Source organism: Lodderomyces beijingensis, assembly GCF_963989305.1.
Source record: "Lodderomyces beijingensis strain CBS 14171 genome assembly, chromosome: 1".
Classification (NCBI taxonomy): Eukaryota; Fungi; Ascomycota; class Pichiomycetes; order Serinales; family Debaryomycetaceae; genus Lodderomyces; species Lodderomyces beijingensis.
This window is the reverse complement of record NC_089970.1, coordinates 2,677,587-2,701,890: the sequence shown is the minus strand read 5'-3', so window position 1 is coordinate 2,701,890 and position 24,304 is coordinate 2,677,587. Positions and strand designations below refer to the sequence as shown.

General features: G+C 43.8%; 6 protein-coding genes across 6 annotated transcripts; 5 read left to right on the top strand and 1 right to left on the bottom strand. All coding sequences in view use genetic code 12, as the record gives it.

Moving 5' to 3' along the window:
- Positions 1-12,012: 12,012 nt before the first annotated feature.
- LODBEIA_P10910 (uncharacterized protein) lies at positions 12,013-12,882 on the bottom strand (the record flags this gene model as incomplete). Its single annotated transcript, XM_066970941.1, has 1 exon — positions 12,013-12,882. The coding sequence occupies one exon, from the start codon at positions 12,880-12,882 to the stop codon at positions 12,013-12,015; it is 870 nt and encodes a 289-aa protein (XP_066828029.1).
- Positions 12,883-12,933: 51 nt separating this feature from the next.
- Positions 12,934-13,926, top strand: LODBEIA_P10900 (uncharacterized protein; the record flags this gene model as incomplete). Its single annotated transcript, XM_066970940.1, has 1 exon — positions 12,934-13,926. One exon carries the CDS (start codon positions 12,934-12,936, stop codon positions 13,924-13,926), a length of 993 nt encoding a protein of 330 aa, XP_066828028.1.
- A 1,541-nt stretch (positions 13,927-15,467) lies between these two features.
- On the top strand, positions 15,468-15,908 carry LODBEIA_P10890 (uncharacterized protein; the record flags this gene model as incomplete). The annotated part of the gene is made up of 1 exon (XM_066970938.1): positions 15,468-15,908. One exon carries the CDS (start codon positions 15,468-15,470, stop codon positions 15,906-15,908), a length of 441 nt encoding a protein of 146 aa, XP_066828027.1.
- Positions 15,909-17,111: 1,203 nt separating this feature from the next.
- LODBEIA_P10880 (uncharacterized protein) lies at positions 17,112-18,338 on the top strand (the record flags this gene model as incomplete). Its single annotated transcript, XM_066970937.1, has 1 exon — positions 17,112-18,338. The coding sequence occupies one exon, from the start codon at positions 17,112-17,114 to the stop codon at positions 18,336-18,338; it is 1,227 nt and encodes a 408-aa protein (XP_066828026.1).
- A 2,346-nt stretch (positions 18,339-20,684) lies between these two features.
- Positions 20,685-21,230, top strand: LODBEIA_P10870 (uncharacterized protein; the record flags this gene model as incomplete). Its single annotated transcript, XM_066970936.1, has 1 exon — positions 20,685-21,230. One exon carries the CDS (start codon positions 20,685-20,687, stop codon positions 21,228-21,230), a length of 546 nt encoding a protein of 181 aa, XP_066828025.1.
- Positions 21,231-22,702: 1,472 nt separating this feature from the next.
- LODBEIA_P10860 (uncharacterized protein) lies at positions 22,703-23,944 on the top strand (the record flags this gene model as incomplete). The annotated part of the gene is made up of 1 exon (XM_066970935.1): positions 22,703-23,944. One exon carries the CDS (start codon positions 22,703-22,705, stop codon positions 23,942-23,944), a length of 1,242 nt encoding a protein of 413 aa, XP_066828024.1.
- Positions 23,945-24,304: the final 360 nt, after the last annotated feature.

Genomic DNA, 24,304 nt, shown 5'->3' with positions numbered 1-24,304 from the left:
CTCTGTTAATATTCTTCCTTTTGCAAAGGTCTGGGTGTCAGTCGATAGCGGAAAAGTTGGAGAGTATGACTGTGGCTTGGCGTGGGGTGAGCAGCGATATCGACTGTGTGAGCTCAATCCAAAATCTTTATGTCAATGCAGCTCTTCCAGTTCTCAAGTTCTGAAAAAGTGCGAGCTACTATCGAAAAGCCCTGCTTCTGAGCTTTGTTATGACACCAGCAGCTGCTACTAAGGTCTCGTATTGGCGGAGCTATTGAAGTTTCAAGTCGGGGGTACTTTTGCCACTGCCTTATGAAATTGTTGTCTTTTTTAGTGTCCAACTTTGAGTTTCCCTAACTCACTCAATATTCAAGCTCTGCTCAAGTTCTTGGTTTTAATCGACAGCCGAACAGCTGAATAAAATGATAGTGATAGCTGTTGCTAGTGATCAGCGATATTGACTGTGTTATTGCGTGTGCAAGTTTTTATGACAATGCAGCTCCCTCAATTCTCAAGCTCTTTAAACGATCAAGGTACTATTCGAAAGCCCAGCTCTTGCTCTTTATTTTGATACCAGCGGCTGTTCGAAAGGTCTCGTATTGGGTGAGATATTGAAGTCTCAAGTGGGGGCTCTTTTGTCACTGCCTTATGAAATTAAGTCTTTTTAGTGTCCAATTAGAGCTTCTCTAACTCGCTCAGTTTTTAGCCTTTTTTTAAGGTCTGGGTACCAATCTGGAGCTAGTACGCTGAATAAGATGATTGTGATAACCGTTAGTGGTGAACGGCGATGCTCGCGATGTCCTGGCGAGTCTAAATCTTTCGCGTAGCCTAACTCGCTCAGTGTTTACGCTTTCTAGATGGTGTAAATTGAAGGTGATAGCCCTGCGTTTGACCTTTATTTTGGCACCAGCGGCGTTTACAACGGTCTCTTAATGGGTGAGTTATGGAGGTTCCAAGTGGGGGCTGCTTACCTTGAAAATTTGTAAAGTCTTTCTTAGTATTTTTTGACCTCCTGTAACTCGCTCAATATTCAACCGTTTTTCAAGTTCTTGGTATTAATCGAAAGCCGAGCAGCTGAGTAAGATCGTAAGAATAACGGTCCGTGGTGAAGAGCGATGTGTGCTAATTTAGTGCCGGTGCTAGTCTTTATGTCAGCGTAAGTCTCCCAGTTTTGAAGCTCTTTATATGATCAAGATATGGTTGGAAAGCCCTTTATTTGCGCTGTAGAATGGTATAAGCAGATTACCGGTGGGTAAAGTACCGGTGGAGTTATCGAGGTTCCAAGTGGGCTCTTTACCTACTTCTTTGAAAATTTGTTGTCTTTTTTAAGTGTTTTTTTGGCCTTCTCTAACTCGCTCAGTTTTCAACAGTTTTCCAAGTTCTCGCTACCAATCGGGAGCTGAAATAGTGAGAACTTTGATAGAGATGGCGTCTGCTTGAGACCGGCGATGGTCGCAATGTTACTGCAAGAGCAAGTGTTTACGTCAATGCAACTTTTTCAGATTTTAACGTCTTCTTACGATGAAGAGATTGTTTGAAAGCCCTGCTTCGGAGCTATATTTTGATACCAGCGGCTTTGCGAAAGGTCTCTTATTGGATGAGTTATCGAGGTTTCAAGTGGGTGCTACTATAAAAACTTTTTTCAAGTCACTAGTGTCTTTTTTCTTAGTATTTTTTGACCTCACCTAACTCTCTCAATATTCAAGCTCTGTTCAAGATCTCAATACCAATCGATAGCTAAAATAGTGGGGAAGCAGCTGCGAATAGCGGCGGTTGAAGAGCAGCAATATTGACTATGTTATCCCAATCCCAAGTCTTTATGCCGATGTAACTTTCGCAGTTTCAAACCTTTTCAAATGCTGCAACTTGAGAATGACAGCCCTTTGTTTGCTCTTTATGCTGGTATAAGCAGACCTCCTTGAGGTTGAGTATTGGTGGAGCTATTGAAGCTTAAAGTGGGGGCTCTTTACCTACTTGAAAAAAATTTGCTAAGTCTTTTCTTAGTGTTTTTTTGAGCTTCCCTAACTCTCTCAATATTCAACCGTTTTTCAAGCTCTCGGTACCAGTCGACAGCTCAAACGCTGGAGAAAAGGATAGTGATAGCGGCTTTTAGAAATCAGCTCGGTGCGCGATGTTATTTCGGCTCAACTGTTTATGTCGATGTAACTTTCCCAATTCTCAAGCTCTTTACACGATCTAAATACTGCTGGATAGCCCCTTGTTTGGTCTTTATTTTGACACCACCGGCTTTTGAAAATGTCTCGTATTAGAGTTATTTCTACTGACTTTGAAAATTTTGCCAAGTTTCTATGCCAATTTTGACGGATTCTAAGAGTTTCTGTACCAATCTAAAGCTAAGACGCTGAATAATCTGACAGTGATGACAGTTGTTGTGAGAGGGGTTCTCTGTGTTATTGCGGTGCTAGTATGTAACTCTCTCAGATCTCAACCTTTTTAATTGTTGTAAGTTGGAGGTGATAGCCCTTCATTTGAGCAGTATTTTGATATAAGCAGCTTTGGAAAAGGTTAAGTATTGGCGGAGTTATTGAGGTCTAAAGTGTGCGCTCTTTACCTACTTTGAGAGTTGTTGTCTCGAGTCCAACTTTGAGCTTCTCTAACTCGCTCAGTTTTCACGCTCTCCTCAAGGTCTCGGTACCAATCGACAGCTGAAGAGCTGAATAAGATGATGGTAATAACTAAAAGTGATGAAAACCAATATTGACCGTTTCACGGCGGATGCAAACTTTATGTCAATACAGCTCTCCCAATTCTCAACCTCTCTGTACGATCAATATATTTTTTGAAAGCCCTTTGTTTGCTCTGTAAAACGGTATAAACAGCTTTTAAAAACGTTCAGTATTGGTTGAGTTATTGAAGTTGCAAGTGGGGGTGCCTTTACCTACTTGAAGAAAATTTGTTAAGTCTTTTCTTAGTGCCCAACTTTGAGGTTCCCTAACTCGCTCAGTTTTCAACCTATTTTTACGATCTCTATACCAATCGACAGCTAGGGAGCTGAATAAGAAGATGGTAATAGCCAAAAGAGATGAAGAGCAATATTGACTCTGTTACTGCGTGTGCAAACTGTTAACGTGGGTTCACTCCCTCAGTTTTTACGCTCTTTCTACGATCAAAATACCGTTGAACAGCCCTTGGTTTGCTCTTTAATTTCGTATAAGCAGCTTTTGAAGAGGTTTAGTATTGGTGGAGTTATTGAAGCTCCAAGTGGAACTACTTTAAAAAAATTTTATTAAGTCTTTCTACTGTCTTTTTTCTTAGTAGTTTTTTGAGCTTCCCTACCTCGCTCAGTTTTTAACCTGTTTTTACGTTCTCGGTACCAATCAATAGCTAGAGAGCTGAATAAGAGGATGGTAATGCCGGTTGGTGGTGAGAAGCGATATTGACTCTGTTGCTGAAGGTGCAAGATTGATGTCAATGTAACTTTTTCAGTTTTAAAGCTCTTTACAAGATCAAAATACTAGTAGAAAGCCCTTTGTTTGCTCTACAGAATGGTAAAAACAGCGTTTGAAAAGGTCTCTTACTGGGTGAGCTATTGAGATCTCAAGTGGGCTACTTCAAAAAACAATTTGTTAAGTCGGAGGGGTGCTTTTCTTAATGTTCAACTTTGAGCTTCTGTAACTCGCTCAATATTCAAGCTCTGCTCAAGTTCTCGGTACCGACGTAAAGCTAGAAAGCTGAACAAAACGATAGTAATGCCGGTTGGTGGTGAGAAGCAATAATCGCGAAGTTACTGAAGGTGCAAACTTTATGTCAATACAACTCTCCCAATTTTCAACCTCTTTATACGATCAATATATTGTTGGAAAGCCCTGCTTCTGGCCTTTATTATGATACCAGCGGCTATTACAAAGGTTCAGTATTGGATGAGTTATCGAAGCTGCAAGAGGGGCGACTATAAAAATTTTGTCAAGCCGAGGGGGGTGCTTTCTTAATGTCCAACTTTGAGCTTCTGTAACTCGCTCAATTCTTAAGTTCTCCTCAAGATCTTGGTATCAGTCGACAGCTGAAGAGCTGAACAAGAAGATGGTGATGTCTAAAAATGATGAAGAGCGATATTTACTATGTTACTGCGGGTGCAAGATTTGTATTAACGCAGCTTTCCCAAATCTCAACCTCTTTTCGCGATCAAAATACCGTTGAACAGCCCTTGGTTTGCTCTTTATTTTGACACCTGCAGCTTCTAAAAAGGTTGAATATTGGATGAGTTATTGAAGTTACAAGGGGGGGGTGGGGGTACATTACCTACTTGAAGAAAATTTGTTAAGTCTCTAGTCCAACTTCGACCTTCTCTAACTCTGTCAATTTTGAAGCTCTGTTCAAGGTCTCGGTACCAATCGACAGCTAGAAACCTGAACAAGAAGATACTAATGTCAGCTTCAGGAGATCAGCAATATTGACTGTGTTAGCTCGATCCCAATCTTTTGTGCCGGGGTAACTTCTTCAGTTTTCAACCTCTTTTTATGATCAAGATACTGTTAGAAAGCCCTTGATTAGCTCTTTAATTTCGTATAAGCAGCTTTTGAAGAGGTTCAGTATTGGTGAAGTTATCGAGGTTTAAAGTGGTGGGGGTACTTTTACCTACTTTAGAATTGAGTCTTCCAGCTAGTCCAACTTTGAGGCTCTGTAACTCTGTCAATTTTTAGCCTTTTTTTACGTTCTTATTACCAATCGACAGCCAGAAAGCTGAATAAGAGGATGGTAATGCCAGTTGGTGGTGGGGAGCGAAATTGACTATGTTAGCCCGACCCCAATCTTTTATGCCGGAGCAACTTCTTCAGTTTTCAACTTCTTTTTATGATCAAGATACTGTTAGAAAGCCCTTGATTAGCTCTTTAATTTCGTATAAGCAGCTATTAAAGAGGTTCAGTATTGGTGAAGTTATCGAGGTTTAAAGTGGTGGGGGTACTTTTACCTACTTTAGAATTGAGTCTTCCAGCTAGTCCAACTTTGAGGCTCTGTAACTCTGTCAATTTTTAGCCTTTTTTTACGTTCTTATTACCAATCGACAGCCAGAAAGCTGAATAAGAGGATGGTAATGCCAGTTGGTGGTGGGGAGCGAAATTGACTATGTTAGCCCGACCCCAATCTTTTATGCCGGAGCAACTTCTTCAGTTTTCAACTTCTTTTTATGATCAAGATACTGTTAGAAAGCCCTTGATTAGCTCTTTAATTTCGTATAAGCAGCTTTTGAAGAGGTTCAGTATTGGTGAAGTTATCGAGGTTTAAAGTGGTGGGGGTACTTTTACCTACTTTAGAATTGAGTCTTCCAGCTAGTCCAACTTTGAGGCTCTGTAACTCTGTCAATTTTTAGCCTTTTTTTACGTTCTTATTACCAATCGACAGCCAGAAAGCTGAATAAGAGGATGGTAATGCCAGTTGGTGGTGGGGAGCGAAATTGACTATGTTAGCCCGACCCCAATCTTTTATGCCGGAGCAACTTCTTCAGTTTTCAACTTCTTTTTATGATCAAGATACTGTTAGAAAGCCCTTGATTAGCTCTTTAATTTCGTATAAGCAGCTATTAAAGAGGTTCAGTATTGGTGAAGTTATCGAGGTTTAAAGTGGTGGGGGTACTTTTACCTACTTTAGAATTGAGTCTTCCAGCTAGTCCAACTTTGAGGCTCTGTAACTCTGTCAATTTTTAGCCTTTTTTTACGTTCTTATTACCAATCGACAGCCAGAAAGCTGAATAAGAGGATGGTAATGCCAGTTGGTGGTGGGGAGCGAAATTGACTATGTTAGCCCGACCCCAATCTTTTATGCCGGAGCAACTTCTTCAGTTTTCAACTTCTTTTTATGATCAAGATACTGTTAGAAAGCCCTTGATTAGCTCTTTAATTTCGTATAAGCAGCTATTAAAGAGGTTCAGTATTGGTGGAGCTATTGAAGTTGCAAGAGGGGCGACTATAAAAAAATTTTGCGAAGTCGGGGGGAGTGCTTTCCTTAGTGCCCAACTTCGAGCTTCTGTAACTCTGTCAATATTCAACCCTTTTCCAAGTTCTCGGTACCAATCGATAGCCAAAGAGCTGAACAAGATGATGGTAATGTCAGCTTTAGGAGATCCGCGATATTGACTGTGTTAGCTTGATCCCAATCTTTTATGTCGAGGTAACTCTCCCAATTCTCAACCTCTTTATACGATCAAAATATTACTAGAAAGCCCTTTATTTGCGCTTTATTTTGACACCAGCGGCGTTGAAAAAGGTCTCTTATTGAGTGAGTTATCGAAGCTTCAAGTGGGGGGGGACTTTTACCTACTTTGAAGATTGACTCTTCCCACTAGTCCCCACTAGTCCAACTTTGACCTTCTCTAACTCTGTCAATTTTTAACCTTTTTTTACGATCTCTATACCAATCGACAGCTGAAGAGCTGAATAAAATGATGGTAATGTTGGTTGGTGGTGAGGAGCGATAATCGCAAAGTTACGACGGGTCAAAGTCAAGTCAATTCTAAACTATCTATTCCTAACTAACTCCAAGCTAACTCAAGTCAAGTCTCAACTCTCGGCGGTGACCTCCCGGTCAAACTTTGAGCTTCCCTAACTCGCCCAATATTGAAGCTCTCCTCAAGGTCTCGGTACCAATCTGGAGCTAGAAACCTGAACAAGAGGATAGTAGCAACGGCTGGTGGTGAGAAGCAATATCGGCGATGTTACTGAAGGTGCAAATATTTAGCGTGGCTTCACTTTCCCAATTCTCCACCTCTCTATATGATCTAAATATCATTTGGTAGCCCTTGACTTGCTCTTTAATTTCGTATAAGCAGCTACTGAAGAGGATCAATATTGGTGGAGCTATTGAAGCTGCAAGTCGGTTCTACTTTATAAAATTTTTGTCAAGCCGAGGGGAGTGCTTTCCTTAGTGCCCAACTTCGAGCTTCCCTAACTCGCTCAATTCTGAAGCTATATTCAAGGTCTCGGTACCAATCGACAGCTAGAGAGCTGAACAAGAAGATGGTGATGTCTAAAAATGATGAAGAGCGATGGTTGAGAAGTTACTGAAGGTGCAAACTTTATGTCAATACAGCTCTCCCAGTTCGCAAGCTCTTTTTATGATCAATATATTGTTGGAAAGCCCTGCTTCTGACCTTGATTTTAGTACCAGCGGCTATTACAAAGGTTCAGTATTAGATGAGTTATCGAGGTTGCAAGTCGGTGCTACTCTTAAAAAATATTTGTCAAGCCGGGGATAGTGATTTTCTTAGTGCCTAACTTTGAGGCTCCGTAACTTGCTCAGTTTTTACGCTCTCCTCACGTTCTCGGTACCATTCTGGAGGTAAAAAGCTGAACAAGAAGATGGTGAAGCCGGTTAGTGGTGAACATCGATATTGGCGATGATACTGAAGGTGCAAGATTGATGTCAATGTAACTTTTTCAGTTTTAAAGCTCTTTACATGATCAAAAGACTGGTAGATAGCCCTTGATTAGCTCTTTAATTTCGTATAAGCAGCTATTAAAGAGGTTCAGTATCGGTGGAGTAATTGAAGTTGCAAGAGGGGCGACTATAAAAAAATTTTGCGAAGTCGGGGGGAGTGCTTTCCAACTAGTCCAACTTTGAGGCTCTCTAACTCTGTCAATATTCAACCTTTTTCCAAGTTCTCAATATCAATCGACAGCTAGAAACCTGAATAAAAAGATACTAATGTCAGCTTTAGGAGATCCGCGATATTGACTGTGTTAGCTTGATCCCAATCTTTTATGTCGAGGTAACTCTCCCAATTCTCAACCTCTTTATACGATCAAAATATTACTAGAAAGCCCTTTATTTGCGCTTTATTTTGACACCAGCGGCTGTGAAAAAGGTCTCTTATTGAGTGAGTTATCGAGGCTCCAAGTGATGGGGGGTACATTACCTACTTTGAAAATTGAGTCTCCCAACTAGTCCAACTTTGAGCTTCCCTAACTCGCTCAGTTTTTACGCTCTGCTTACGGTCTCGGTACCAATCGACAGCTAGAGAGCTGAATCAAATGATGGTAATGGCAAAAAGAGATGAAGAGCAATATTGACTCTGTTACTGCGTGTGCAAACTGTTAACGTGGGTTCACTCCCTCAGTTTTTACGCTCTTTCTACGATCAAAATACCGTTGAACAGCCCTTGGTTTGCTCTTTAATTTCGTATAAGCAGCTTTTGAAGAGGTTTAGTATTGGTGGAGTTATTGAAGCTCCAAGTGGAACTACTTTAAAAAAATTTTATTAAGTCTTTCTACTGTCTTTTTTCTTAGTAGTTTTTTGAGCTTCCCTACCTCGCTCAGTTTTTAACCTGTTTTTACGTTCTCGGTACCAATCAATAGCTAGAGAGCTGAATAAGAGGATGGTAATGCCGGTTGGTGGTGAGAAGCGATATTGACTCTGTTGCCGAAGGTGCAAAATTGATCTCAATGTAACTTTTTCAGTTTTCAAGCTCTTTACAAGATCAAAATATTGTTGAAAAGCCCTGCTTCTGAGCTTTATTTTGATACCAGCAGCGTTGACAAAGACTACGTATTGGCGGAGTTTTTGAGGTTGCAAGTGGCTGCTACATTAAAAAATTTTTTGTTAAGCCGAGGGGGGTGCTTTCCAACTAGTCCAACTTTGAGCTTCTCTAGCTCACTCAATATTCAAGCTCTGCTTACGTTCTTTATATCAATCGACAGCTACAAACCTGAACAAGAAGATAGTAATGACGGGGGAAGGTGAAGAGCGATATTGACTCTGTTAGCCCGACTTCAACTTTTATGCCGGAGTAACTCCCTCAGTTCTCAACCTCTCTACATGATCCAAATATTGTTAGAAAGCCCTCGTTTTGCTCTTTATTTTGGTATAAGCCGATTGTCAGGGGGAGGAGTATTGGTGGAGTTATCGAAGCTGCAAGTGGGTGCTACTTAAAAATATTTTTGTCAAGCCGAGGGGAGTGATATTCTTTGTGCCCAACTTCGAGCTTCTCTAACTCTGTCAATATTTAAGCTCTGTTTACGTTCTCGGTACCAATCGACAGCTAGAAAGCTGAATAGAATGATGGTAATGCCAGTAGGTGGTGAGGAGCGATAATGACTGTGCTAGCCCAGTCCCAAGTTTTGTCTCAATGCAGCTCTCTCAATTCTTAGCCTCTCTTTACGATCAATATATTGTTCGAAAGCCCTGCTTTTGAGCTTTATCTTGGCACCAGCGGCTCTTACTAAGGTCTCGTATTGGTGAAGTTATCGAGGTTCCAAGTGGGGTGGGGACTTATACCTACTTTGAAAAAATTTGTTAAGTCTTTTTTTAGTGTTTTTTTGAGCTTCTGTAACTCGCTCAATTTTCACTCTTTTTTAATTCTAAGACCACAGGGTTACTCGTGGAAGTCTCCTCTATACATTAGTAATGTAGTTGAAGTGTTTTGGGCGAGTTCAGTCACACTAACTATGGCCACTAACTTGGACTAGCTATTATTTTTCGAGTGGCTCAACTTGACGAGTTACCTTTCTTACTAATGTTTCTCGCGCGGTGATTCTGCGCAGATTGGTATAGGCGGGAGCTGAAATGGAGCACTTTTCAGTGTCTGTCAAGGTTGGGATTTTGTAAATAAATCCCCCCGTGAAACAGTCACACGATACTTAACTGGACTTAGTGTTGTCGTAGTTTTGACCTTAATGTCACACGACACTTAACTGTTTTAGGATCGGTGTCACACGACACTTACCTAAGTGTGTTAGTGTCACACGACACTTGACTGTTATATCTTAGTGTCTTACTCTTGTGTCTTAATGTCACGCGACACTTACCTGGACCAACTCTTGTCTTAGTGTGTTAGTGTCGCATCTCAGTGTCATGTTTTTTTGTGACACTATACTAGTGTTAGTATGGTGTTAGTGTCTTAGTATGGTGTTAGTGTCGCATCTCAGTGTCATGTTTTTTGTGACACTATTAGTGTTAGTGCCTTAGTGTGTTAGTGTCGCATTTTAATGTCATTTTTGTTTGTGACACTGGTGTCTTAGTGTCAGTGTCGCGTGTTAGTGTCATTTCTTTTTTGCGACACTCGTCTCTTAGTGTCAAACTGTTAAGTCACAGTGTCGCATCTTAGTGTCGCGGTTTCTATGACACTGCTGACAGACTGTTAGTGTCGCATTTTATGTCTCGTTTTCTGTGACACTGCTGCTAGTACTCTATTAGTGTCTTGTTTAGTGTCTCGTTTTATGTGACATTGGTGTCCTAGTGTCCTAGTTAGGTGTTAGTGTCTTGCTTTAGTGTCTCATCTTTTGCGACACTGCTAGTGTTGTGTGTTAGTGCCTTGTCTTGGTGTCTTGGTGTTGTATGAGTGTCGCATTTTAATGTCGCGTTCTCTGTGACACTGGTGTCTTAGTCTGGTCATACTCTTGTCTTAGTGTTGTGTGTTAGTGTCTTTTTTTAATGTCTCGTTTTATGTGACACTATACTAGTATTGGTGTCGAGTTTCAGTGTCGCGTTTTTTGTGACACTATGTCTAAGTCTTGTGTTAGTGTCTTACTCTTGTCTTAGTATGGCATGTTAGTGTCGCGTCTGAGTGTCTCATTTTTTTTGACACCAATATTGACACAGTGTTCGTGTCTTACTCTTTCTAGTGTCTTAGTCTTGTGTTAGTGTCGCGTTTCAATGTCGCATTTTATGTGACACTGATACTTATACAATGTCTTAGTGTCGCGTTTAATGTCCCATTTTTCGCGACAATGGTGTGTTGGTATGGTGTGTTAGTGTCTATTTTTAATGTCCCATTTTTGGTGACACTACTAACACTGTCTTCGTGTCGCACTTCAATGTCAATTCTATTTTGCGACACTGCTAGTGTGTTAGGCTTGTGTGTCAGTGTCTCGTTTTAGTGTCGCAGTTTTTGCGACACTGGTGTCTTGATGTAGTCTTAGTCTTGTGTTAGTGTCTTACTCTTGTCCTAGTTTCTTAGTGTTAGTGTCTTAGTGTTGTGTTAGTGTCGTATTTAGTGTCATGTTTTTTATGACACTGGTGTCTTACTCTCGTCCTAGTGTCTTGTTATATGTCTCGTTTTAATGTCATGTTTTTGGTGACACTGGTGTCTTAGTGTTGTGTCTTGTGTCGCGTTTAGTGTCGTATTTTTTGTGACACTGCTAACACTGTGTTGTGTCTCGTTTTCTGTCGCAAACTTTCACGACACTTAACTCTTAGTGTCTTAGTGTTTAGTTAGTGCCGCGGTTTAATGTCATGTTTTCTCATGACAAAACTACTAATGTTAGTGTCTCGTTTGGTGTCATTTCTGTTTGTGACACCAATACTATCACAGTGTTAGTGTCTTGGTCTTGTGTGAGTGTCTCGTTTCAGTGTCGCATGTTTTGTGACACTGCTAGTGTGTGGGCCACTCTAATCTTAGTATGGTGTGTTAGTGTCTCATTTTCATGTCCCATTTTCTGCGACACTTACCTGTTGTGTCCAAGTCTTGTGTTAGTGTCGCGTTTAATGTCATGTTTTTTGTGACACATTGTCTTAGTGTTGTGTCGCGTTTAATGTCATGTTTTTTCGTGACACTGCTAGTGTCAGCGCTACCAAGTGGGGGCAACTCAACACCACCCTAACACCTTCAAATCTCATCCTTTTCTAATGTTGAGACCATGGTTAGACTCGTGGAACCTCAAACTAAACACTAGAAATGTATTTGAACCGTTTTGGGAAAGTTTCAAATTTTCAAAAATTGGCACAGAAATTGGGTGAAAACTACTCTTAACTTAACTATGAAACTCTTAACTATGACCACCCTAACTTCTTCAATTTTCTAGCTAAGTTAATTCCAGCCTCAACGCGTGAGATCAAGATATAGTTGGAAAGCCCTGCTTCTGACCTTTATTCTGGTACCAGCGGCTTGGAAAAAGGGTGCGTATTGGTGGAGTTATCGAGGCTACAAGTGGGGGCTACATTAAAAAATTGTCTTTCTTAGTGTATTTTTTGACCCCCCCTAGCTCCCTCAATTTTCAACCTTTTTCCAAGATCAAGCTACTGCATGAAAGAGAAAAGCCGGGAGAGTACAACGCTTATATATTCTAGAGCTACTTCCTAACTTTAGAAGATCCCCCCCTGGAGGCTGATCTCCCCCCCAACGGCGATTTCCTGTGCGGCGCTCCAGGTCCCCCCCGGCGGCAACACCACCATCGTCGCGGCGTGGCCCGGCTCGACACATATCATCTCATGAAACCCCTGCTTCGGCGCAAAGTCGGCCATCGCCTCGGCCTTTTTGTCCCACGGGTTCCACACCACAACATCGGGCAAGTTCTTCCGTGCAAGGGAGAACAACACCCGGCCCTTGTCGAGGACCTGGACGGTGCGGTCTTCAACTCCCACGTACATCCTATCGCACTCTCCAGTGATGGCCACGGCGGGGGCCTTCTCGGTGTACCCTGCGTTCACCACACGGTCGTCGCAGTGCTGCCCGGCGAGGTTGGTCACCAACACGTCGGTGATATCAGGGACCCGCAAGTAGGTGTGGAACAACCACTGGAAGTCAAACTCTTGCTCGTCTTCATTCTTGACATCAATGGCCATGGCTAGCTTGTCGTTGGCGAGGGTCACGCTCAAGATAAGGCTGAACTTGTATGGCCAGTCGCTCCTCCCCCCGGCGAGGCCAAACTCAGCACCAACCGGGTCCTCCGTGGTTTGCCCTAGGAGCTCCCACTCGGCATCCCTGGCAAACCCGTGCTGCGGAAGCTTGGCCGTGGGGTGGTGCTCGTCCTTCTGCTTGCCAAAGACCGGAAACACGAGCGGGATGCCGCCACGCACGGGCCGGGAGCCGTCCAAGCGGGCCCCCTGTGAGAGCCACAACTGCTCCTCCCCGTTGTTGACCCAGGAGATGACCGTGGCGCCGTGCTTGAGAATGGTGGCGGTGTTGTTGCCGTGGGTGATCACCACCCTGTCGTTGAGATCGTCCACCGGCATTAAAGAGGGAGTGGAGAAAAAAAAGTAAAAAAAAAAAACAAAGTTATCAACATGCTTTATACCCAAAGGGGCACCCTTGAGTCCAACACCAATGTGCGCACCAGCCTCCACAGGCTACGTCATCACAAGTGGTCCCCGGGGGAGGCCATCCACTACTGCTTGCTAGCTTCTGTGTTGCTCCTGGTGTGGACGATGTACCCCGCACCCACCCCCTGGAAGCTCCTCGTGCTCGCCGTTTTCACCTTGCTATTGCTTGTCCCCCTCACTAGCCAGTTCTTCCTCCCGGCGCTCCCTGTGTTCGCCTGGTTGGCGCTCTACTTTGCCTGTGCCAAGGTCCCCCCGCTGTGGAAGTTGCCCATCACCGTCAAGGTGCTCCCCGCGATGGAAACGGTGCTCTACGGCGACGACTTGTCCAACGTCTTGGCCGCGGCCACCACCACCGCCTTGGACATCCTCGCGTGGGGGCCGTACGGGCTCTTCCACTTTGGCGCGCCGTTTGTCGTTGCCGCCGCGGTGTTTGTGTGGGCGCCGCCGACGTCCCTCCAGGCATACGGCTTTGCCTTTGGCTACATGAACCTCGCGGGTGTCATCCTCCAGATGTTGTTCCCCGCGGCGCCGCCATGGTACAAGAACCTATACGGGCTCCAGCCGGCGCGCTACTCCATGCGCGGGTCCCCAGGCGGGCTCGGCAGGATCGACGCCATGCTCGGGGTGGACCTCTACACCACCGGGTTCAGCACCTCGCCCGTCATCTTCGGCGCGTTTCCCTCGTTGCACTCCGGCTGCTGCATCATGGAGGTGCTATTTCTAACGTATGTGTTCCCGCGCGGCAAGTACGTATGGTTCGGCTACGCCGCGTGGTTGTGGTGGAGCACGATGTACCTCACGCACCACTACTTTGTCGACTTGGTCGGCGGCGCCGTGTTGTCGTTGCTCGTGTTTGTCTTTGTCAAGTACAAGTACTTGCCCAAGGTGACGGGCAGAAACAGGTGGTCGTATGCATCGTTGGAGTATAACACTTTGGAGGGTATAGAGGAGCAATAAAAGGCAGAGTTTATGACTGTTTCACAGTGGGGTTTCACCGTGAAAATCAGGAATTGGCTGAACCTCGAAGTAGCCCCAATTCTGCCGAGTCTTCAGAATTCCCTCTATGGCTAGATTCCAAGCAAAACCCATCTACTCAAAAATCCACACCCTGTGTTGGTGTTGTCCCATAGCTCCTCAAAGTTTGGCTTGTTCGGTGTAATCCAATGAGACCTTGCACGCGCAACCGTCGGGCGACTGTAATTTTTCTGTCAACTCTCGCTTCATCACTTTTTCGGGCGCACTTCCCTTTACACGCGGCTCAACAATTTCCCCCACCACGTGACCATCTCACTGCCTATCCCTCAATCAGTTCTACGTCTCTAGCGCCTGGTTTGCTCAGGTCCAAACCATGCAGAAGGTGTCGCTAGCTAGAGATTTCACGTTTTGCCAACAATTGCTAATCTCGAGGTAGGTGGCTTCCCAGATGATTTTCCAACTACACGTCTATGAATGATTTGAAACCTCTGTACGCAATGGAATTGTTTCTTCTGAGGAGAGCAACATAGCTTTTTGGTTGGCGCGCCCCTGAATTCAACAGGTAGAGAAATTATATCTAGCCATGGATCCATCTACACCTTTTGCTGCAGGACAGAAATGTAATCCAAGGGGTTTTCTGGAACAGCCCACGCCAAGTAAATCCAGAGTTTCCATAATGAAATGAAGCAAAATTGTTCGAACTTTTGGAGACGAAAGAGACTCTTCAGCATCTGAGAACATTCAATCATCAAAGATCTAGCGGCTTTTCCAATTTTTGAACTCCAAAATGATAAAAGCGTTGTGTCGCTGCGACTTTATGTACCGCTTGGTTGGATTATCCAGCTCCTGCATGAACAATCGGCTCATGTTAAAAATACAAGTTCAGCCCCACAAGAGTGCCACGAGGTGTTTACAAGAACCCCGCTACAGCCCCAATCGAAAATGCGTTTAGTGAGCTTTTAGTCCGTCTTGCTTTAGCTCTCTCTCTCCAGGCGGTGGGTACGAACTCGTTAGATGGGTGGAGATAAAATTTTAGATTGTTTTTCAGAGCACATTTTCTTCCTCTTTAAGTAAATGTATTTTTGTTTTTGTTTGTTTTGTCTAAGATCACCATTTTAGCCACGCGCATCGCGGTTCTCATAACCCTTCTATTCGTAACTTCACCGTTTCATTTGGTCTGGCACCGTATATACAATCCCCACCACATCAACGAAACAAAACGAAACAGCAAAACAAAAACGTGTTGGCAGACCAACTCGTTACATTATGTTTATTGCCATGAGATCACAGTGCAATGTCGGCAATATGAGGGAACCGAATTACATGAAGTTTGTTTTTTTCATTTATTGCATGGGCCAATTCTGTGTCTTGAAAAATATATTCAACTTGAACCTGCATAGTGAGCAGATTTTGCAGTTGAAATTTCGTCCAATATAAAAGACCTGGAAAATTTCCTCCCTTCCTTACCTGCCCACTGCCTTTTAACTCACGGCGTGGATCAAAAAAGTCAACTACATTCAGCTATGAAGTATTTACCAATTGTTTTACTCGCAGCGTCAGCGACCGCCAAGCCAGATCTTTTTGTTAGGGATACTACTTGTGCTGCGCAAGTGTGTATTGACGCAGGCAAATATTTGGACAACAAATGCCTACAACAAAATGTCAATGTCTTGGAGTGCATCTGTGATTTGAGTGGTGATGAGTATTGGAACCAATTGAGCAAGTGTGTTCAGGAATGTGGCGAATCCGGCACCGACAGCAGTCCCGCTTCGTTGAGAAAGGTGGTCTGTGATGCCGCAGATAGTTATTCGTCGTACGCCGAACAATTCTCGTCACAGATCAATGCCCTGCCATCCAGCCGTCGTTTTTCAAGTCAAGCGACCACCGGTAGCTCCACAAGAAATGCCGGTGCAGTTTTGGGAGCCGGCTCGTTATTTTCCTTGGTTCTCCTTTCACTTTTGTAAACTTAGGGGACCTTAATTTTGACTCCCAAAGTATAGCTAAGTATGGTGATTTTGCAATGTACGTTCTTTCATTGTCTTGATCAAGTCCATTTGTAGGGTGACAATTAGACCAACGGTAGTTGGAGCAATTCTGTTGTCAATGTGGTTGTACAACCCTCACCAATGAACATGCTCAGTCTAGCTGAGAAGTGCCCTTGGCCTAGTACCAAACATTCTCTTTTCGAGTCCATGTTGTGTACGGTAAAGGTACCACCTGCTCAGAAGAAATGAGCTCAACATTTCTGAATTTTTTTTTTTTTTTTCTCAATGGTTTATTCACATGAACTATGCAAATACCACTTTTATCCATCTTCTTCCTTCAATGAGTATTGTCGCCGACTGTATTATCTCAACACCTTTCAAAGTTTAATTTAGTATGCAGAGCAGCGAACAAAAATGGGGTCTACAGTATCGAACAGCTTCCTCATTTTTTGATAAAAAAAATGCCCTCGCGTTCACGGCAAGACAAACGTTCTTGCTTCCTTATGGCGTCATCAGCAAGCACAAGAAGACGTTGGGGCGAAGCACAAATATACCAGTACCCCCTTTCATTCAATTCGACACGGACAATGCTACTCCATCGTAATTGCATCAACAGTATTTTTACGAGGTCTAATTCCAAGCTGTTGCCAAAAAAGAGAAAAAAAGAAAAAGAAAAAGAAGAAAAAAATTAATACAATAACACGCTCCTGTCGAAGGAGCATCTTGATGGAGATTCACTGCCAGCCTCGGAAGTGACCCCCGCACGCAAACTATCAAGCCTCCTTCCACAGCAAGATCCACGAGTCTTTTTTATTAAAAATGTACACGTCGAGAAGCAACCTGCTTGATTTCTCGAACTCGTGTTTCATTTTATTTTTTGTTTGTCATTCTCGTCTTGTCTTTTTTTTTTTTTTTTTTGCGTCCGCTTCTGCTGTTGTCCACATCACAAATTTTGTTTATAATTTTTTCAGCATTCGACAACAAACACCCCTTAAGACGACCCCTTTTCATTTGCCTCTGCGGACTCGGCAATTTCCTTAAACGGCAAAAATTGAGTTCATCAGTACATTTCGGATGTTGCAAAACGGCAGTGGAGACCAACTATAAGATGCAAAAGATTGCCGCCCAACATATTCGACAGCGTTGGAGACCACCCACTTGGAGCGCCACTTGTGTTCTGCAATGATGATTCTCACCACATTCCTTTTGTTCCCACTCTGTGTTCTTGGTGCAAACATCGCGGCGTATTGGGGCCAGAACGCCGGAATAAACCAGAAATCGCTAGCTGAATACTGCTCGTCATCTCCAGCGGATATCATTCTACTTTCATTTTTGAACAATTTCCCAAACTTGGGCTTGAATTTTGCCAACCAGTGCTCCCAGACGTTCGGAAGCGGTCTTTTACATTGTTCCCACATTGGACAAGACATTAAGACTTGTCAAAGCCAGGGTAAGATCATTTTGTTGTCGTTAGGTGGCGAATCTGGCAGTTATGGCTTCTCCTCGGATTCACAAGCTCAGGAGTTTGCAACTACATTGTGGAACAAGTTCGGTGGCGGAACAGACAGCGAGAGACCCTTCGACGATGCCATAGTGGATGGGTTCGACTTTGACATTGAAAACAAGAAACAAACGGGCTACGCTGCATTAGCAAACAAGCTTAGAAACTACTTTGCCAGCTCTTCCAAGAAGTACTACTTGTCAGCTGCTCCTCAGTGTCCCTACCCTGATGAATCGGTTGGTGAATTAATGGCTCAAGTCGACCTCGATTTCGCATTCATCCAGTTCTACAACAACTACTGCTCAATCAACAAGCAGTTTAACTGGGACACATGGAGTCAGTATGCCTCAGGCAGAAACATCAAATTGTATTTAGGCGTTCCAGGTTCTGTAGCATCCGCTGGTTCGGGGTATGTCGACGAAGGAACACTCGAAAACACCATTGCAGGCATCAAAAACGATCCACACTTTGGCGGGGTCTCAGTTTGGGACATTTCGTCAGCTCCGCAGAGCTTTTTGGGTCAGATCAAACAGGCTTTGGTTGGATCGTACGCGCAGCTGTCCAGCGGTCCAATTCAAGCATCGTCTTTACCAACCACTCTTTCCACAGTTTACCAAACTTCAATAGAACCAGTCCCCACCACAAGCACACAGCCAACATCAACCAGGGACTTTTGGGCTTGGCTCGGTGTATTAGTGGCGTCGCCAACTTCTACCGCGTACACTTCCCAGTCACCAGTTGCTAATCCAAGACCTGTACCGACAAGTTCCTCCGCGTTCAACTGGAGGACTTTGTTTCAGAAGCCCCCTACTACTCCAACTCCAACCCCCACACCAACACCAAAACCATTGCACCGCGTAGTTGAGGTTACCAATTATGTCACGCTAACAACAACAATAATCTCTTGATACCACGGACCATAGCATTTCGCAGTCATAGATCCATGTTATAATGACAATTTACTTTAGTTTCTAATTTTCGTCCTCATTTTTTTTTCTTCTCTCTGATGACTGGACCTGGGTGCAGTAATTTCCACATTTTTATGTAAAACTCAACAAGCAATGTTTACACCCTTGACCTCAAACGCAAAGGCATCAGGAGCACCTTTCACCTAGGATATGAACCCGGTGCAGCCTACAAGTAGAGACTTTGCCCGGCTATATGGTAACGCAGCTTAGACTTCCGCTCAGAGAGGCGTAACAACTCGTGAAAACTCAACAAGCAAATTCTGGCCGTGGCTCGTTCACGGAACCTTTCGTTTTATTTTGTTTCCACCTGATCCAACACTGTGACCAAGTGGACCAAAATATCACGCGAGTTGCGTTGAGTCAAAATGACGTGTCTTTCGCCAAGATATAATGGTCGGCTTCATGCTGTGTTTCGTCTACTATGTCACTGCTATGCCATTCATGGGCTATAGAGTGGACGCTGATCACTGAAAATGAATGCTTCTCAACGGTCCGAGCGCTTCAATATTCATCATTTTCCATGTGTCGAAAAGTAGAACAAAGAAACCTCTGAGACCAGTAAAAGATGAGTGGGCTTGTCTTTCTTTCCGTTTTTTTTTTTGATTAATCGAATGTTTGGTAAGCGGAATAGGGTGTCATGGTGGAAACACGTGCAGGGCAAGACCTAGCTTGTCTTTTAACTTGTCATCAAGCGTTATTCTAGAAGGATCATAAACGGGAACAGCGTGAACTATGCTAAAAAGAGTTCATGGAATAATTTTCTGAAGTGACTGGTAAAAATCTCGACTTCAAAGACAACGTTGACAGAGAAAAAGAGAAAAAGAATATACGACAAAACTCTGCTTTTTAAGGGGTAATGGGAAAAACCCCTTTGTGTGAAATCGGGCATTTACAAGTTCGAATCCGTACACAAGACGCATTTCTAATACAAAGTTCCTGGTGGAAAAGTTTGCACATGTCCTGCGCTTTCAACAAGCCTAAAATAGCTCACATCAAAGACGAGCACAAAACGAGCAAGGAAGCTGAGGTCAAGCCGGACTAACTGAGCAATGAAAAGAGAATAGATCTTGCGTGGAACAAGAAACAAAGGGTGAATGTTGATTTTTTTTTACCCAGACACCATTGATTTTGCTAATTTTTTATGCAAAAAAAACTAGTTCTCGTATACTTTTGCTCAAAACAAATCACCACATGGCTTGTTCCTACGTTTGGGGAAAAGACCAAAGATGTCACTGTAAGCTTCTAAAAGATTGGGAGACTCCTGATGAGTCCCGTTTGGTTTGAGAAGCCAACAAAAACACAATTGTGTCCAGAAAATGTACGTAAACATATATATAAAGGGGGTGGGGCTCTAAGGCTCTATCAGAATAAACTCAATTCGCAAAATGAATTCCTCACACCTTGTTTTGCGCAGAAAAAAATCAAGATGATGACCCACATGGGTGGCAATGGCCAAGAGGAGCAAAACAAAAAAGATTTACCTGTGTGGTATGTTACCGAGTTCCACATAGTAACAGCAAGCTCTTTGCCATATTCAGAGAACCCTTTCGCTTTCAAAACAAAACCCTGTTTGTCATGAGATTTGGAATGTGCAAAATTTGTTGCCCGATAAAAAGACAAACCTTTCAAAATTGAATCAATTCATATGTTGCTGTTCTATCAACTATTCTTAGCATCCAATCCTTCCAACAACATCCAAGCAGTCCTGAAATACATATGTGTCCATGCGGGTAACTGAAATCGCGCTCATCAAAAATCTCAGATGGCAAAATCATTCCTTTTTTTTTTTTTTGCAATCAAAATCTTGAGGAAAAATAATTGTTTGGGGTATTTTTAGAAATATTACCCCAAACATACAACAGTTGAAACCCCTCCCCTTCAACTGCGAAACAAAACAGAAAAAAAAAGGCGCTGATAAGAGACACTTCAATCACAGGATTGGCATTCACAACCCACCAAAATAGAAGGGAAAGGAACAGGGGGAGGAGGGGGAGAAAAGAGCATCACACACGGATACTAATCTTGGCGGTGTGTGAAAAGGAACGAGTCATAAAACAAAACAAAAAAAAGAACAAAAAAATCGCATTCGCCTGATATTATGGATCAAATAAATGAGCCCATATCGAAGTATATTTAAGCTTATAATGCATTGCCGTATGAGGTAGGTGCCTTGTGACGAGTATAAAAGATGTGACAAATCTCCTGTTCTCTTCCTCCCCCTCGCCAATCTCCAGGTCTGCTTCACATACCAGTAACAGTAATAGCAACAGCATCAACCGACCAACCATGAAGTACTTTGCATTGCTTTCACTCGTTCCGCTTGCTCTCGCCAACCGCCATCTTTACGCTAGGGCATACATTTGCGACAGTCAAGAGTGCATCGATGCTGGTCTGATTTTGAATAGCGAGTGTCTGGACAGCCAGGAGAATGTTTTAGCGTGTGTTTGCCAGTTGGAAAACAGTCAATATTGGGGCAAGTTGAGTGAGTGCATTGCCAATTGCGACAACCCCGTCACGTACAGCCCCGAGGAGTTGAAACGCTTGTATTGCGATGCGCCCACCCCATCTTTATCTGGATCTGGAAATGCCCTGGCAACCGGCTCCGTCGACCCTTCTTCGGCACTTGCAGCAATCCTCAGTACCTTGTCTGGCTTGTCCAGTGAAGCATCATCGTCCACCGCCAACGACTCATCGTCCGGTTCTGAGACCGACGAGTCCTCCGCCACCAGCGCCACCACCTCAGCTACCACGGCAGCCACTTCTACCGGCAATGGCGCCGCAACCATCGCATCTGCTTCTTTATTATCTTTGATTCTTCTTGCCTTGTTATAGGTACTTTTAATTTCATAGCGTTGTGTAATACTTAATATGCCCTTTTTTTTCAAAAGCTAGAAATGCGAGAAGCAAAGCAATTTTAGAATTCCTCTCGTTTTATGCTCCCACCCTCGCGAAGTTGGAGCTTTGTGCAAGGGTCTCCTTGTTGGTTTAGGTAGCGGGGGGACAATGCGCTTGCAAAGGCTGCATTCGTACACGCCGCAAGACGACTCTTTTCAAACTGACTATCGCTTTTGAGTCCACACACACACACACCAAAGATTCTTTTGTTCGAGAGTCATCAATTTGTCACGACTCGTGTTTATTTGTAATTGTTCAACTTCGGGTGTTTACCCTTAAGGTCCGCCTCTTCTTAAGTGCAGGGGGGGTTGGAGGAGGAGGGGCAGAATGTGGCCAAAATATACTTCTGCAAGGTTTCAAGCTCTAGCGAAAACTCAAAATTCTAAAGCGCATCGTGAAGCGCATTGTCGAGGGTTTATCCCAAAAACAATTGAAGCATATTTGGATCTACTATGCCAGATGCTTCGGCGGTGGGCATTCACCAGCAAAATATGTCCGTAATTGTTTCCACTACTGCTTTATTAACTAGTCCAGATGAACGCACCAGCCCTTAAGCAACCAAAAAAAAAACTTTACTCTGAGATCTTCAGGCTCAGCTGTATGCAACGTAGCATCTACGCTCGAGATAGAGGAACACATTATCGGTCGAAAAAAAACTCACCATGTAGATGGATGTTGCATGCTAGATTGCAAGCTTTTTCACCCGGTGCTAGTCAGCCCCCTGAGGTATTCATCTCATCTCCTTCTACATAGGGCCCTTACCCGACCGGCGATTTTCAATCGCTAGTGGACATAGAAAGGAAGGCTGTGACGTCAAACTGACTTGAAGCCAAACCCGTATTTGGACGACCAGCACATTTTCTTTTGTTCTTCTGTTGTTTTGAGCAGAGAGAGAGAGAGAGACGGTGGAGGATTTGCAGTGCGCACTACTAAGGAGGATGAGTGTCACAAAACTGGTTATTCCCTTAAATGGAAGCTACATTGTTGAAAACCTCCACGACTGAATGGGTTTATCAACAACTAATGACAAGGGTGTACCACAACTCATACTAGAGCCTCCATGTAATGGTCTTGAGTAGTTGCCCCCTTTTGGATAGTGAAGCAAGATTTTCAAAGCTTTCGCTCTAGTTTGATTATGCTTGTTCCGTTTGTTGTTCAGTTGAGATGCAGCATTGGTTTTTTTTTTTTTTTTTTTTTTTTTTTTTGCTGCAACCCCCCTAAAACCCCCTCTCCTCTTTCTCTTGTCTCTTCCCTGGAGAATCTGTTACATTTTCCGGATTCAGTCATCGTTGGAATGAGCACTTGTCATGTTGCAAATGGACAATCCAACAGTATAAGATGGTGAGAATCCCTCCATGGCGGGTTGCTGAGCTGTGAGAGGAAAAGCAGATGCTCACCAGATTTACCCCATGAGACTCGCTACACTCCTTTTACTACCTGCTTGCGTTCTTGGTGCAAACATCGCGGCGTATTGGGGCCAGAACGCCGGAATAAACCAGAAATCGCTAGCTGAATATTGCTCGTCGTCACCGACGGATATCATTCTACTTTCATTTTTGAACAACTTTCCAAACTTGGGCTTGAATTTTGCCAATCAGTGCTCAAACAGTTTTGGAAATGGCGTGCTACACTGTTCTCAGATAGGCAAAGACATTAAGACTTGTCAAAGCCAGGGTAAGATCATTTTGTTGTCGTTAGGTGGCGAATCTGGCAGTTATGGCTTCTCCTCGGATTCACAAGCTCAGGAGTTTGCAACTACATTGTGGAACAAGTTCGGTGGCGGAACAGACAGCGAGAGACCCTTCGACGATGCCATAGTGGATGGGTTCGACTTTGACATTGAAAACAAGAAACAAACGGGCTACGCTGCATTAGCAAACAAGCTTAGAAAGTACTTTGCCAGCTCTTCCAAGAAGTACTACTTGTCAGCCGCTCCTCAATGTCCCTACCCTGATGAATCGGTTGGTGAATTGATGGCTCAAGTCGACCTCGATTTTGCATTCATCCAGTTCTACAACAACTACTGCTCAATCAACAAGCAGTTTAACTGGGACACATGGAGTCAGTATGCATCAGGCAAAAACATCAAATTGTATTTAGGCGTTCCAGGATCGTCATCTTCGGCTGGCTCGGGGTATGTCGATTCCAACACCCTTCAAAACACCATATCAAATATAAAGTCTGATCCACACTTTGGCGGGGTTTCCGTGTGGGACATTTCGTCAGCCCCACAAGGTTTCATGAATCAAATAAGCCAAGCTTTGGCGGGATCTTTGCCAGCACAACCATCGACCAACACTTGGTCAGCCACTCTCATACCAACCACACTTTCAACAGTCTATCAAACACCGCCCAAACCGTCACACGATACCCCTACTTCAACTACGTCGACGGCCAACTTCTGGGGTTGGTTGGGTGGCCTTTTCAGTTCTGCAGCCCCAACATCCGTCGCTCACCAACCGCCTACAACACAACTACCAGCTCCCGCAGTGACTAGCACTTCTACATTTGACTGGTGGGGTCTATTTGGAGCACAGACGACGTCTACGGCCCCCTCAGCAGCCACGGCTGCTCCAGCTGCCCCAGCTGCGCCTGTAAGCCAGGTCAGAGTCACAAACTATGTCACGTTAACAACAACGGTGATTAGTTGAGTGACGGAATGGATATCCCTCTTTGTAACAGTAAAAAAAAAAAAATAGAGACTATAAATCAAATACACAGTTAAAGACCTTAGCGAACGCATGTAAGCTTGGATACGTAGGCGACTGTCTAGATCTCTTTAAACTTCAATGCCCACACACACGCCCTGGCTCGACCCGATTTTCTTTAGGTCGGGTGTTTTTGATCAAAATACTGCTCCCCCTATCTATGCAAGTAGCAGATTGCGGAAAATTGCACTGAGATATATGGTGAATTGCTCAACAAGCCTTGAATACTGCACGCCTTCAGAGTTCATTTTTGATCTCACCCTCCCGCAAAGACATGTTTATGTAGACTACGAAGTTGTCGCC